Source organism: Pagrus pagrus (assembly GCF_965226575.1).
Source record: "Pagrus pagrus genome assembly, chromosome: 12".
NCBI classification, from domain to species: domain Eukaryota; kingdom Metazoa; phylum Chordata; class Actinopteri; order Spariformes; family Sparidae; genus Pagrus; species Pagrus pagrus.
In genome coordinates, this window is record NC_140196.1 from 24,956,797 (window position 1) to 24,971,061 (window position 14,265).

Consider the following 14,265-nt stretch of genomic DNA (forward strand, 5'->3'; position numbering starts at 1 on the left):
CACACACAAATCCCACAGTTTACATCTGTCAATTCAAATAAACTTTATTGGCATGAATGAAGTTACATTACTGACACATTTAAATGACATATTATTGAATGACGACATTTTACAAAAGAAAACTAAATAAATCAATTTGCTGCAGAGAATCTGTCACTCGATCACGCACACGCGCGCACGCGCGCCACTGAAGGCCATGGAAACAGAACGTTGACCAAAGCTATAAAAGCTGCAGCCCGTCGGCCATTTCCCTGTTCGCACATTAAACTTTGATAAGTTGCCCTACTGCGGATCTGTTGTTAGAAAGTTTGAATCTGGGAAACCTGATCAACTGGAAAACTTCTTCTCAACCAAACCTTTGGATTATACCCGACCACCTGGAAATCTTATTCTCAACCAAACCTGACCACCTGGAAAACTCAAATAAACCTTTGGGTCATTCCTGATCACCTGAAAGACTTTTTTTTCTACAAAACCTTGTGGATTACTTTGCTCTGCTACTACTACTACTACTACTGCAGAGCGTGGACCACCTTTAACTGCTGGAGACGTGGTTTCTTGTGGACCCCCTGTGGGAGGCACCTGCTGTCCAGAGTCTCTGCAGGTAGGACATCTTTAATTATCACACCAAATGTATTTATTCATCTTCTTAAACGTGTAGAAGTGGGTTTCGGTTGACAATGTGAATATGTATTCATGATGTGCATTGGTAAGTTGTTGAATTTACAGATATTGGATATTGATAGCATTTTAGCTAGCTCTCCAGGAAAAGTCAGTTTTAGGTGATACTGGACGTTTCTCCATGTAAATGATTTTTAGATGATAAGAATGTGCTGAAAGTCCCGCCACAGGTGAGGAATGTGTTCACGGTTGTGTAGTGATTTTTAAATACTGTTATTATTGTTGAGGGCATCCATTTTTACATATTCAATGAGGAAAATAAAGGGGAAAAGATGGCGACCTGGACTTTTTTTTTGAAAAATGCCAAAAAACAACAACTGCGCAACAAAGGTTTGGGCAGATATACAGTATATAAATAGGACAATGGGGAAATGGTTGTGTTCTTGGAGGATAGGCCTGCTTACTTTACATGATAGGCTGTTATAATAAATGAATCAACTGGTATTGAAATCTGTAACACTGCATCATATTTCATGAGCTAATCACAGGTTTAAGATGCTACATTTTTTTGAAAGATGCCAAAAAACAACAACGTTTTTGTCTCGTGCACTGAAGACGATGGAACGTGCGGAGATGAGCACGTAAACACACCAGGCCCGTCTCTCTGTGTGCAGCTGTTTGCTGCTATAATTGTTGAAACTGAACTTAAAGTGTAGCCGGAAATGTTGTCGGAGAGAGTTCAAGTTCACAATTGATCATATTTTTGAAGGACTTTTCACTGTTGTGCTCAGTCAGCACTGTTGGTATTGAAAAAGTTGGGAAGAGATGAGAGTGGAGTCCATACCACGTCTCCTCCACTACGCACGACTTGCGACTAATAAACAACATAGTGGCTTTATCAGTTTTTCGTGCATAGAAGAACAGATTATTGTGTGCTTATTTTGGAGAAGTCCTGTTGTTAACTGCCTGCTTTTTAATCAAGGTGCACACAGTTTAGCCTGCGTGATGGTGCAGGCTAAACTTTTTTTGAAAAATGCCAAAAAACAACAACTGCGCAACAAAGGTTTTGGCAGATATACAGTATATAAATGGGACATTGGGCAAATGGTTGTGTTCTTGGAGGATATGCCTACTTACTTTACATGATAGGCTGTTCTAATAAATGAATCAACTGGTATTGAAATCTGTAACACTGCATCATATTTAATGAGCTAATCACAGGTTTAAGATGTAAAATCCTCACCTGTAATGCAACTTGTAAAGAGTATCTGAATTAAAATCCTCCAAAAGGCTCCAACAGCACAAACACAATAAGAGGTGAAGATCAGTGACTGAATGATCTGAGGTGTGGCAGCAGACAGCTCACAGCTACCTGTCACTCAAAGAGACCACACCCCTAACTATGCATAACTTTAAACCTTAATTAAATTTAAAGCAGTGAGTTATATAAAAGGTCAGATGAAGGGATAAATAATCTACAGAAACCAGCTGTAAAACATCAAATGTCTCCGTACAGCTCGTCTGGTGTAATCCAAGTCTGCAGAAGCCCAGAGATCACAAACTGATCTGAAGAGATGTGATTTACACGCTGTATTAACCTCAAATCTTCACTGTAGCTGCTGAGATAAAAGTGTTAGCGTGCACAAGCTCGACCAAACGTCGAGGGTGTAAATAACGTCTTTTCAAATCAACATTTTAAAATTGTTCTTAAGTGTTGTTCCTGTTGTGGACGGACACATTTATTTGAACAAAAACACCACAAACAAAGAACTTTCTGAGTCTTTCTGAGTATTTATTCTGTCGATTTATTAAGTGAATACAGTTCAATACTCTTGATCACATACTGGACAGAATCTTTACAAAAATGCTAAACTTCACTGATAAAATAAATTCATACAATATAAAAAGGAAGCCTTCACATTCATATTAATACATGAACTCAAACTCTAAACAACATTCAGGGGTTCGTTTCTGCTTTTTGTTTTCAGAAAACACAGACGTCACCAGCGTCATAACAGAAAGTATCAATCACATCGGAGCATCTCGCTTGTCTGAGTTTGTTGTCACGGCTCGGCTCAAAAGGAAGAAAAGAGCTCCACTTTGTGTTGTTTTAAAGGTCCAGTGTATTGGACTTAGTGCCATCCAGTGGTGAGGTTGCAGATTATAACCAACTGAAGACCCCTCGTCTCAGCCTCCCTTATGGTGGTCACTAAAAACATGAAAGTCTCTCTGTAGAGTCAGTGTGTGGTGTGGCTGTTCGGTCTAACAGGTATTTCATATTTTTAGAGCCAAACATGTTTCTCCAAAATGTTTGGACACGTCCAGAAGACGTTGGAGTGATGTGTCCGCACAGTCTCCAACACTGTTGTGATTGAGGTCATTTACTTGTAATGTGAGGCGAGATGAAGAATTTGCATTTCCATTTCCTGGTTGTTGCTTTTTTACTAGCTGCTAGTAGTATTTGTAGTAAATATCTGGCCGTTTAGTCTCTGCTCAGTTGGTACATTTCCCAAATAAATAACAGTGACATTAAAATCCAGATCTGAGCCGCTTATAGATCTGATCTCTGTTACTACATCTGTCCAGTAGGCAGAGATATTAGGACTTACAGATATTTATTCATTTTCAGTCACTTGTGTGTTAGCTTCCGTCTCCCATCTTGATTTAATATACATTGTGGAAAGGCCCCTTTCCAGTTGTGAAGATGAATAAATCCTGAAGATAAGTTTTCTGTTAAGTTGACCTTTAAATGCATCAATGAATACCCTAATCAGACTCATCTCTGTCTCTCCAATAGTTTTAATATTATTGTCGAAGCTTCCTGTAATGTTTCTGTGTTTAGTTTTTTTTTTCCCATTTCGCTTTAACATATTCGCTATCGTTCCCTTTCTGCCTCTGAAGACCCTGGTGTAGTTTAGACATTGTTTTTTGTGTTTATAGACTTGAATTAGGACATTTATCACTGCATTACCCTCCTGAGAGAATTCTGGTTTTATCTGTTTTTCATAGAAATCTCTTATTTGTAGATACCTGTAAAAATCATTAACATTTAGTGGTAGAGACGATCAGATGGTTGTCTTTGTAAAGACCTGAAGCGGTGGTTTAACATGTTTTGTGTCATCTAATCGTTGACGGGGTAGAAACTGTTGGATGGTAGCAAAAATAAATATACTCAATATCTGAAACATTGTTATGGTCCTTCAAAGGGAATGAAAGTAACTTCTTCTTTTTCTTGTTTTCACCTGTTTTGTTTCAGTATTCTGAGAGACAAAATGGGCTCCAATGTATTCAAGGCGTCCACCTCATCTTCCCAGATGAAACCTGTCCAGCTCCCCAGCGTATATGAGGTCCTGGACGATCTGGGAGAGGGCTGCTTTGGAAAGGTGTTTAAATGTTGGAAAAAGGACATCAAGCAGACTGTGGCTGTGAAGATTCCTAAATACTTCGACGAGGACACCATCAATGAGGTGGGAGGTGTTGATTTTGATGTTCACGGTTGTAAAATATACTGTATAGTCAGGGGTGCAGTAAGTGCCTTGTGCAAACAAGCAATTCCTTTTACTTTGAGCTACTTTAAGCTAATTACAAACATCACTATGTAAAGATATAGTGATTTTCTGTACACTAAGTTCTTCACACGTTAACACATTAACTGACTGTAAAACACTAATCATGTCAAACTTGCTGTGTGTCTCTAGGTGTCCATGCTGAGACGGTTCAAGCGCCTCAAACTCGAACAACACAACATTGTCAAGTTCATCGATTGCTTTCAAACCAAACACGGAAAGGCAATCGTGTTTGAGGTGCTGGACATCAGCCTAGGCGACTACCTTGAAATGACAAGTTTTGCGCCTATGCAACTGACTGACATCAAAACCATCATCCAGCAGGTATGAAGTCAGCACCATCAGATGGAAAGCAAAGCACTGAGCACTCTGTCACTTTTAGGCTTTGATACATTCTTACCGACCTTGTACTTTCAGATGGCTAAAGCATTTGACGCGCTGAAGGGGATCGGCGTGATCCACGGTGACGTGCATCTCCACAACATCATGATGGAGAATCACCAAACACGACCCTTTAGAGTCAAGCTGATTGACTTCGGTGGTGCCATTTCAAGATCGGAAGCCAGGCAGGGCGCGCTCCTGCAACCACTGGCTTTTAGGTAGGGTTCATTATTTTTATTATTACACTGGAGTGAGTGAGTAGTTTACCATTTATTGCTCCCTTCCCAAGTCTGACAGTGTAAACATCCCATGTAATGTTTCTCCTCCACATTCAGGTCTCCAGAAATTTTGTTGGGCTGTCCATTTTCTGAGGCCATTGACATGTGGTCCCTGGGCTGTCTGACGTTCATAATGATCTGCGGCAAGCTACTGTTTGAAGGACGCTCTGAGTATGCACTAGTAAGTCTTCTCCTATAGTCAGACAATTTGTCAGTTACTCGTACTTGTGTGTCTTCACTCTTGCATGTGGTTTTTCTCTAATTAGTGTCCATATACATCCCACATGTATGATGAGAAATCTCAAGCTGGGAATCAAAAGGAAATTTAAAGAAAATAGGGGATGATAAACCATCTTGGTGTTTCATTCAAATGAAAAAATGCTCTAAATTTACTTTGAGTGTGACAGAAGGAAGTAATCTGATGTTTAGTGGTTCAAAGAACTTTGTACAGTGGGTACGATGGGAGGTCCTAGCATAAGCACGTTGTCAAAAAGACAACAGAAGCTTTTCCAGATGACCTGCCCTACTCTGCCTCTGATTGGCTGACCCTGATATTCTTATCCAACCGATCTCACTCCTCATGCCTAAACCTAACCAACCCATGAGAACTGGCCTTTCAGATATGGCGATTCATGACTTTGCCCTCCTGAGAACAATATTCTGCTTCCTCTTGCATATTTTGATGTAATGCTGTGTTTAATCTCCAGCTGCAGTGCATTATTGATATCCTGGGTCAGCCAGCGGACCGTCTTCTCAATGCTGGTATAAAGACAAGGAACCTCTTTAAGAGGACTGATTCCAACAGCTGGGAGCTCAAGGTACCACAGTGAACCTTCTCTGACCTTTAATCTTTTATAAGAATATGTTCTTGTTTACGTTTCCCAGCAGTCGATCATTCAGACTGATTTTGAGGAACATTGATACGAACACTTTGAACCTTTTTACAGACATCTTTCGAGTACTTCAGATGTCACCTCAACCATGTCAACGAGGACCACAAGCTCCAGTCTCTGGATGATCTCAAAGAAGTAAGTGTGAAGTAACTTTCATTGTCACCATGATCGATTGTCTTTTCATGATGGTGGATTTGACCGTTGTTTCCTCAACTAGATGCGTCTTGAGGAAAATAATAAAACTGAGGCCGCAGAGCGAGAGCAGTGCATCGAGCTCCTGAAGGCCATGCTGAAGATGGATGCGGATGAGAGGATCACTCCCTGTGAAGTCCTCACTCATCCATTTATTACCAAAGACTACCCAAAGTAAGTGTGTGTGAGAGATGTGAGTCCTGTAGGTGGTGCTTTGTTAGTTAGTGATAATGAATCATTTGATCAGTGTCCTGTTGTGTTTCCGGGACATCAGTGTAACAGTAAGTGTGTCTTTTTGTAGCAACGGGGTTTTGTCAGCAACATCCCCTCCACGCAACACAGAGCAGTCCAAGATGAACCTTAAGAAGATGATGACACCAAAGAAGTCAGTCCTGAGTCCTAAAAGACGCCCCACTCTTACTACGAAGTGGCCATCTTCCACTCTTACTTGGGTTCAGCCTGCAGCAGCCGAACTCACACAAACTGCTGCCACTCCTCTAAAGGATGCCGAAAGCGTTGACACCAAACCAGACGACTGCACGCCATCTCCCACATTTCTACCATCAGGTGTGATCCTGGTTCGGCCTGCAACGGCTGAGAACACACTGATGCAGGAAGGTCGGGGGAGCAAAGTCAGGTGAGATGTCTTCCTCTGGTCACAACACCCATTTCTCAGATGAGAAAATAGTTCAGATTGCCAGAAATAATAGCAGAGACATGATTCTTGAAGATGTCATGACAATAACAGGATCATTCTGTGTGTGTGTTTTCATGTTCAGTGGCAGGACTTTCATTATCAAGATCTTAGGAAGTTCAGCATTCACTTCCTCCAGTGAGGACTTTGACTGTGAGCCTGCTGCCCCTCCTCTGACGGATGATGACATCATTAACGTCCGACCAGACGACTGCACTCCATCTCCCACATTTCTGCCATCAGGTGTGATCCTGGTTCGGCCTGCACTGTCCGAGCGCACGCTGCTGGAAGACCAGGAGAGTGCAGTCAGGTGAGATGATGAAAAATAGTATCAGAACCTGTGTCAGAACCACACGATAGCTAGATCAAGATCTTTACTACAGGAGGTTTTGGTGTGCAGGAGCCTCAGTAACAACAAACTTGAAAAGTCCTTGTTGCAGCTTTAAAATGTGATGACAATAACAGAAATAACACTCTAACTTTTTGTGGTGTTCTCAGTTTTCAGTCTGGCCTGAGGGAGACGTCAGGGTCCTCAGTGACCAACACTGAAAGGAGCATGAAGTCCTCAATATGTGAGGACTCAGGCTCATGTGGTAAGTAACAGTCACCTCCAGTTGTGTCTGAAGTGCTGTTTGTGCATTTGTGCATTTTGGAGTACGAATGAGGTCTTTAATGTCCTTTGACTTTCAGAAAACACGGGGGCAAAGAGGAAGCATCAGAAGAAGAATCGCTTCAGACGCGTCTTCTCGTGGATGAGGAAGACCTTTGGTTCATGTTGTACCTGTGCTGAGGAGGATTAGGGATATTTGAAGGCCATGCTGAACATGGATGAGGATGAGATGTGAGTCCTGTAGGTGGTGCTTTGTTAGTTAGTGATGATTTATCATTTCAGTGTCCTGTCGTGTATGTTAAGTAGTTGAATCTGTAACAAATCATCACTTTTTCCTTAACCAGTCATATGTTTTGTCCATATCTGCTGTCATATAAATGCAGTGAAGTAAAATATATCCCTAAGTGAATATAATATATGATAGTCCTGGTACAAGTGTCTCTAAAGCAGCTTCTTTACCATGTGTGTGACCAGAAACTTTGAAGGCTGCACACCTGAACAATTGGGTCCGTGGACGTCACCTTTCTCCGCTGATCAGCTGTCAGCCCTGCCGATCAGCGTTTGGCCTAACAACGCTAACTTTCAAAATGGCGTGCTCAATACTCTGTGGGCTATCCAACATTACTCTACTGGTCCTCCCTCCACCCCAACCTCAGGATTATTCACTCGCTCATCAGGCACACACCAGCTCTCAATCCCTCACACCAAACTGCAAACCCTCAGCGACAGAACTTCAAAAAAGACTCAAAAACCTACCTCTTCAAGAAGGCCTATCAGCTCTAGGTCCAGCCCCAACAATCAACTTTTCCAGTTCTTTATCTTGTATGTATTTTTGTTTATCCATCTATTCTTTGTTTTGTATGTTTCACTTTGTTAAGCATCCTTGGGTACCTGAAAGGCGCTATATAAATTAAATGTATTATTATTATTATTATTATTATTATTCTCCTCCAGGACGCCATTATTGACTTACTGGACAACCAAACCCATCCCCCCAACCCATCCCTTCACCGCTTCCTCCCGGCCCTGCTGTGCTGGAACTGAACACCCAGCCTGAACCTGTGCCTGCACATAGTCAGACTACATGGTGGAGGTCTGCAAGACACTTACATCCAGGCACAGGTGAGATACTAAGTATAGGATAGGCAAAGATGTCATGAGAATTAGATCAATGTCTGTATTGATACAGATATTTGCCAATGGTCGGTGCTTTGTGGCAAAATGACTGAATGTAATGTCTGTATTCTTCTGTGTCTTCATGTATGGAGGAAGGGTGTCATGGGTTTGATAAATCTCTCTCTCTCTCTGTCTCTACAGTTCCTGCTGTATCAGTGGCCCATGTACAGCGTCCTGATACTCGCAGCAGCAGCCGTCAGTCACCCTGCTGCTCCTCAACACACAGTAAGACCCTGGTTCACCACACACACTCTGAACATCTCCACTGTTTGGTTGCAGCAGAGGTTTTGTGCTGTAGGAGAAGGATATCAGTGCAGGAACAGTTGCATCTTCACAGGACAAACACAAGTAAAATCTGACTTTGTCCTGTTGTTCCAGTTCAAAGGTCCCTTGGAAAAATGGCACATTTTAGAATTATTTAAAGGAAAGTGAAGCTGTGTGCTCTTGAAGCTCAGTTGTATGTTTTGTGAGGGATTGTCAGGCTGATGCCAAGTACATCTTAACATTAAAGTCTATCATCCCAACAAATCATTTGCTTCATGATAAATATATAACCTACAGTTCAGTTTTTGTTTTAGAGTGGACTATTCCTTTAACAAATGAATGGAGGCATTAATCAATTAATAAAATAAAAACAAAAATTGATAATTGTGTAATGTGCTTCTGTATTTTATTATGTATTTATTCCATTATGGGGGAAAACTGGTGAAGGACATGTAGAAGAAAATATACTGAAATAATTAAGTTAGTGGATTTAACTGGGGGCAAATGCAAAGGGAAAATAATACAGAAATAAATGCATTAAAAATGCCTAAATAAATGATAACATTTTAAAATGAATATATAAACCTGAAATGAGATGGGAAAGCAAATGAAAAAGACATTTTGGCACTTTCAGTCCTCCGCAGTCCTTCAGCAGAAACATGCAGACATGTAATGGCTGAATGCTGTAGACTATCCTGTGTTTTAATCCCACAGATGTGACAGCAGCTCATTGAAAGACTTATGATAATTAATTGTGAGGGGAAATCCTGACACCTGGTGGACACATGGTGCCATTGTAGCTCATCTAAGCACCTGTTCTGTGTGTGTTTGTGTCTCAAGTATAACAAGGTACCAATAGTGAGGCTCCCTGGAGGCTTCGACCACAACCTGCAGTGTGCAGGAATGATGTAAGTAACACACACAGGAATGCAAACAAACACACCAGTACACACAGCTATAGAGCTTCAGTTTGCACCATCACACACACACACACACAAACACGGACACGCACACACACACACACACACACACACACACACACACACACACGGACACACATGGACACACACTATTTCTACTGTCTGATCATGTGTGCATCTGACTTGTTACCTGTGTAGGAATGGAAAGCTGTTGTTCGCTCTTCCAGCTGGAGTTTTCCCTCCTCCTGCTGTCCCTGCTGCTCCTCAGCCGAGCACCTCCAACTCAAAGTAAGTTAGCTGTGGACACTTTTGATCAACATGTACTTTTGTCCTTATTGTGACTTTCTCATGATCAGTCTTTTTAAACTGAATTCCATCAGCTGTTGTTTTATTTCAGGTGACTGTTAATTATCTGTACATTTCTGATAATCAGTGTCTTTTAATGGGTTAAAATGTACAGTGCAGCGCAGACAAGGTGACATTTTACACGTCTTGTATTTTTCTGCTTATCATAATGTTTCCACAGCGTTAACATGAGCTCTCACCCTGTTTTTGTGCTGTAGCAAGAGAGCCTGAAAGTCAGCAGGAGGACAACGGGTTGTACATTAAAAGGCCGCCAAATGCCTTCCTGCTTTACGTGAAGGAGCACAGGCCCCATGTTGAGGAGGATGTTAAGAGTGCAGCTGTCAATAAAGTCCTGGGACGGAGAGTAAGTGTGACAGTCAGTGTTACAAACCTGATCAATGCTTGAAAAAAAACATTTTCTACAGTCTAAATCATTTTCTCTTTACAGTGATTGACACCATTAATGATCAACTGTGTGCATATTTGTGTCTGTTGTCAGTGTGTATAGTGTGTGTGTGTGTGTGTGTGTGTGTGTGTGTGTGTGTGTGTGTGTGTGTGTGCTAACGAACACTGTGTTGTCCCTCTGTCCACAGTGGAAGTCACTGTCAGCGGAGGAGCAGGCCATTTACTACCAACAGGCCGACAGAGAAAAAGAGCTCCACGCCCAGAGACACCCGGCTGGTCTGTCAACCAAAACTATGGAAGTACACACTGCTCACACACAACTCATACATGTTTACATCACCACATACATCACTGGACAAGAGTCACTGCAAACAGTTTTCATTGGCTGATATTACCTCATTAATTTCTACTATGCAGTGGCCCTAATCTGTGTTTTTGTTTGTTGGTGTTGCAGCGTCTAAGATGCTGTGTGTCACCAGTGGTATCCACCTCACGGGCAGCTGTGATGGAGGCCTCGACCTCACAGAGAGCTGTGGAGGAACCACGTCCCCCGTAGACAGTCCCGGTCCTGTCACAGCACACATCAGTGGACAGCCGTGGTGCAGCCACCGTACACACAGACTCCAGTGACCGTGCATGTGAGTGACATGTATTACTTGCCACAGGAGTACAATGTAAGCCCCGCCTCCTTGCTGCATGTTCTAGAAACAGCAGTCACATCTCTGTCCTCCTCACACAGAGTCCAACCAATCAGAGGATGTGGAGCATCACCCGGTGACGGAGTCCATCCAGTGCAGAGCATCAGCTGCACTCCTCTCCTCACTGTGGACTTTCTGGGATGTCGTGCAGATGGATTGATGGATGTGTAGATAGATGTACAGTTAGATGTTTAGATAAATGTCTAGTTGTATGTATAGATTTATGTATAGGAAGATGTATAGATGTATGTATTGATAGATAAGACGCATTTATAGATGTATGTATGGATAGATTAGACGTATGTATAGATGTATGTATAGATAGATAGATTAGACGTATGTATAGATGTATGTATAGAGAGATAAGGTGTATTTATAGATGTATGTATAGATGGATTAGACGTAGGTATAGATGTATGTATAGAGAGATAAGATGTATGTATAGATGTATGTATAGATTGTTTTACAGATGTATGTATAGATGTATGCATAGATTGTTTTACAGATGTATTTATAGATGTATGTATAGATAGATAAGATGTATGTATAGATTGTTTTACAGATGTATGTATAGATGTATGTATAGATTGTTTTACAGATGTATGTATAGATGTATGTATAGATTGTATTACAGATGTATGTATAGATTTTTGTATAGATTGTTTTACAGATGTATGTATAGATGTTTGTATCGATAGATAAGATGTATGTATAGATTGTTTTACAGATGTATGTATAGATGTATGTATAGATTGTTTTACAGATGTATGTATAGATGTATGTATAGATAGATAAGATGTATGTATAGATTGTTTTACAGATGTATGTATAGATTGTTTTACAGATGTATGTATAGATGTTTGTATAGATAGATAAGATGTATGTATAGATTGTTTTACAGATGTATGTATAGATGTATGTATAGATTGTTTTACAGATGTATGTATAGATAGATAAGATGTATGTATAGATTGTTTTACAGATGTATGTATAGATTGTATTACAGATGTATGTATAGATTGTTTTACAGATGTATGTATAGATGTATGTATAGATTGCATTACAGATGTATGTATAGATGTTTGTATAGATTGTTTTACAGATGTATGCATAGATGTATAGATTGATAAGATAATTGCCATCATTTAAAGTAAATCATTTTAAACTTTAATCAGGTCAATATGATTCATTTTCTGCAATGACATGGTAAATGCACAAATAACTTTGAAGCATCACACTGGCTTATTTTTTATTTTTTCAGAATGATCGTTTTACTAAATGGTAACTACAGAATACATAAAGCTGTGTTTAACATGAGACAGGGACAAGAGCCAAAGCTCAGTACACATTAAGTATCAGAAACGACAGCAGGCTTTTAAGCCAATAACTGCAGAGGTTCATCAGTGGGAAAATGTTTCATATACAAGGTAAACAAACCAAACAACAACACAAACAAATCATGTCAGGGTGCTACTTCTAGCAAGTATGAATAGGGCGAATTTGATGAAAAAAGTGACTTAATCCAAGGTGATACTGCTTCTATAGCCTGATAATATTTAATAAAACCAAATGTAAGCAGACAAAAGTTATTATTATTTTATGACCAGAGTGTCTTTAGAGTCAAGTATTTGTTAGAGTAACTATTCAGTTTAAAGCTCTGCTTTGCAGCACAACGCAAGATACATGACCTACAAACTGCTGTGCCACTAAGATGCAGAATGCAGTGCATTGACATGTACTCATCATTATTGCATGTTATGTATAAAATGTAGCTTTTTCAGGTGCTGCACAGACTCCTTTGCAAGTTGTTTGTGTTTTATTTCATTTCAATGGAGACAAATACTGTATGCTAATCCTGTTTAGCTACTAAGGATCACTAATTTAATCATTCAAGGTTATCTTTATGCATAGAATATTAATCATTTTGTAATCCAGACATTATTTATCCAGTTTACAATAATTTATGTTTCCCTCTTCTTAACTCTCTTCATCACCTGAGCTGCAGCTGTTCACTGTGGATAACAGTATGCTAATCCTGTTTAGCTATATAGTAATCACTAATTTCATACTTCAAGGTTATCTTTCTGCAAATAATATTAATTATTGTAATGTATTGTAATCCAGAAATTATTCATCCAACTATTTTATACTTTATATTCTATATTCTACACCCTGAGCTGCTGCCCATTTGGGATGCGGTCTATTCAAGGACATTTATTACTGGACACAGAGCCCTGGTCATTCCCATGAAAGTTGCTCAGTGGTGTTTTAAAAGTTTGACTTCCCGGCTGTGAAAATACCTGGATCGCAAACAAAATGATGGATAAAATAATTTAATCTAGACTTTCCAAATGTTATCTGGCCGAATGGCTCAAATTATGACAGTGAAAAGAGTCATTTCGCGGGGTCTGTGACACTCGAAAGAATTTATCCACCTTTATACAGACGCTTCTTTCACAATGAGTCTATCACATCATGAAGACTCTGGAGAGACTCGTCTTGGAGCAGCTCCGGCCCTTGGTCAAACCACTCTTGGACCCCCTACAGTTTGCCTATCAGCCCAAACTTGGAGTTGAGGATGCCATCATCTACCTGCTCAACCGTGTCTACACCCACCTGGACAAACCAGTGAGCACTGTGAAAGTCATGTTTTTTGACTTCTCCAGTGCATTCAACACCATCTGTCCGGCTCTACTGGGTGAGAAGCTGACAGCAATGCAGGTGGATTCCCCCCTTGTGACCTGGATTGTTGACTATCTGACTGGCAGACCACAGTATGTGCGCTTACAACACTGTGTATCAGATAGAGTGGTCAGCAACACTGGGGCCCCACAGGGGACTGTGCTCTCTCCCTTCCTCTTCACCCTCTACACCACGGACTTCAACTACTGCACAGACACCTGTCGTCTCCAGAAGTTCTTGGATGACTCGGCAATAGTTGGATGTATCAGTGAGGGTGTTGATGATGAGTACAGGACTGTTGTGGACAACTTTGTCACATGGTGTGAGCGGAACCATCTACAGCTCAATGTGACAAAGACCAAGGAACTGGTTGTGGACCTGAGCAGGACCAAGGTACCGTTGACCCCTGTTTCCATCCAGGGGGTCAGTGTGGATATTGTGGAGGATTATAAGTATCTGGGGGTCCACAATGATAATAAACTGGACTGGGTTAAGAACACTAACACCCTCTACAGGAAGGGACAGAGTCGTCTCTATTTT

At 40.7% G+C, this 14,265-nt stretch overlaps 1 protein-coding gene across 2 annotated transcripts; it reads left to right on the forward strand.

Moving 5' to 3' along the window:
* Positions 1-211: 211 nt before the first annotated feature.
* On the forward strand, positions 212-12,214 carry LOC311266890 (homeodomain-interacting protein kinase 2-like). 2 transcript variants are annotated; one of them, XM_084369531.1, is made up of 20 exons: positions 212-604; positions 3,878-4,088; positions 4,320-4,511; positions 4,605-4,786; positions 4,904-5,027; positions 5,554-5,664; positions 5,794-5,874; positions 5,957-6,105; positions 6,233-6,568; positions 6,711-6,935; positions 7,124-7,218; positions 7,316-7,466; positions 7,710-8,057; positions 8,190-8,357; positions 8,553-8,636; positions 9,516-9,583; positions 9,794-9,883; positions 10,159-10,316; positions 10,534-10,983; positions 11,085-12,214. In XM_084369531.1, the coding sequence occupies exons 2-12, from the start codon at positions 3,894-3,896 to the stop codon at positions 7,423-7,425; spliced, it is 1,800 nt and encodes a 599-aa protein (XP_084225657.1). In that variant the 5' UTR covers positions 212-604; positions 3,878-3,893; the 3' UTR covers positions 7,426-7,466; positions 7,710-8,057; positions 8,190-8,357; positions 8,553-8,636; positions 9,516-9,583; positions 9,794-9,883; positions 10,159-10,316; positions 10,534-10,983; positions 11,085-12,214. The 2 variants fall into 2 exon arrangements, with proteins under 2 accessions (XP_084225657.1, XP_084225656.1); XM_084369530.1 differs by having other exon boundaries at positions 10,159-10,304.
* The last annotated feature ends 2,051 nt before the right edge of the window (positions 12,215-14,265 follow it).

Bases quoted from the DNA above. Each gene is read 5' to 3' on its own strand.
- LOC311266890 (XM_084369531.1), top strand. From the start codon at position 3,894: ATGGGCTCCAATGTATTCAAGGCGTCCACCTCATCTTCCCAGATGAAA. The intron at 4,512-4,604 runs GTATGAAGTCAG...TTGTACTTTCAG, and splicing joins TCAAAACCATCATCCAGCAG to ATGGCTAAAGCATTTGACGC. The intron at 5,028-5,553 runs GTAAGTCTTCTC...TTTAATCTCCAG, and splicing joins GACGCTCTGAGTATGCACTA to CTGCAGTGCATTATTGATAT.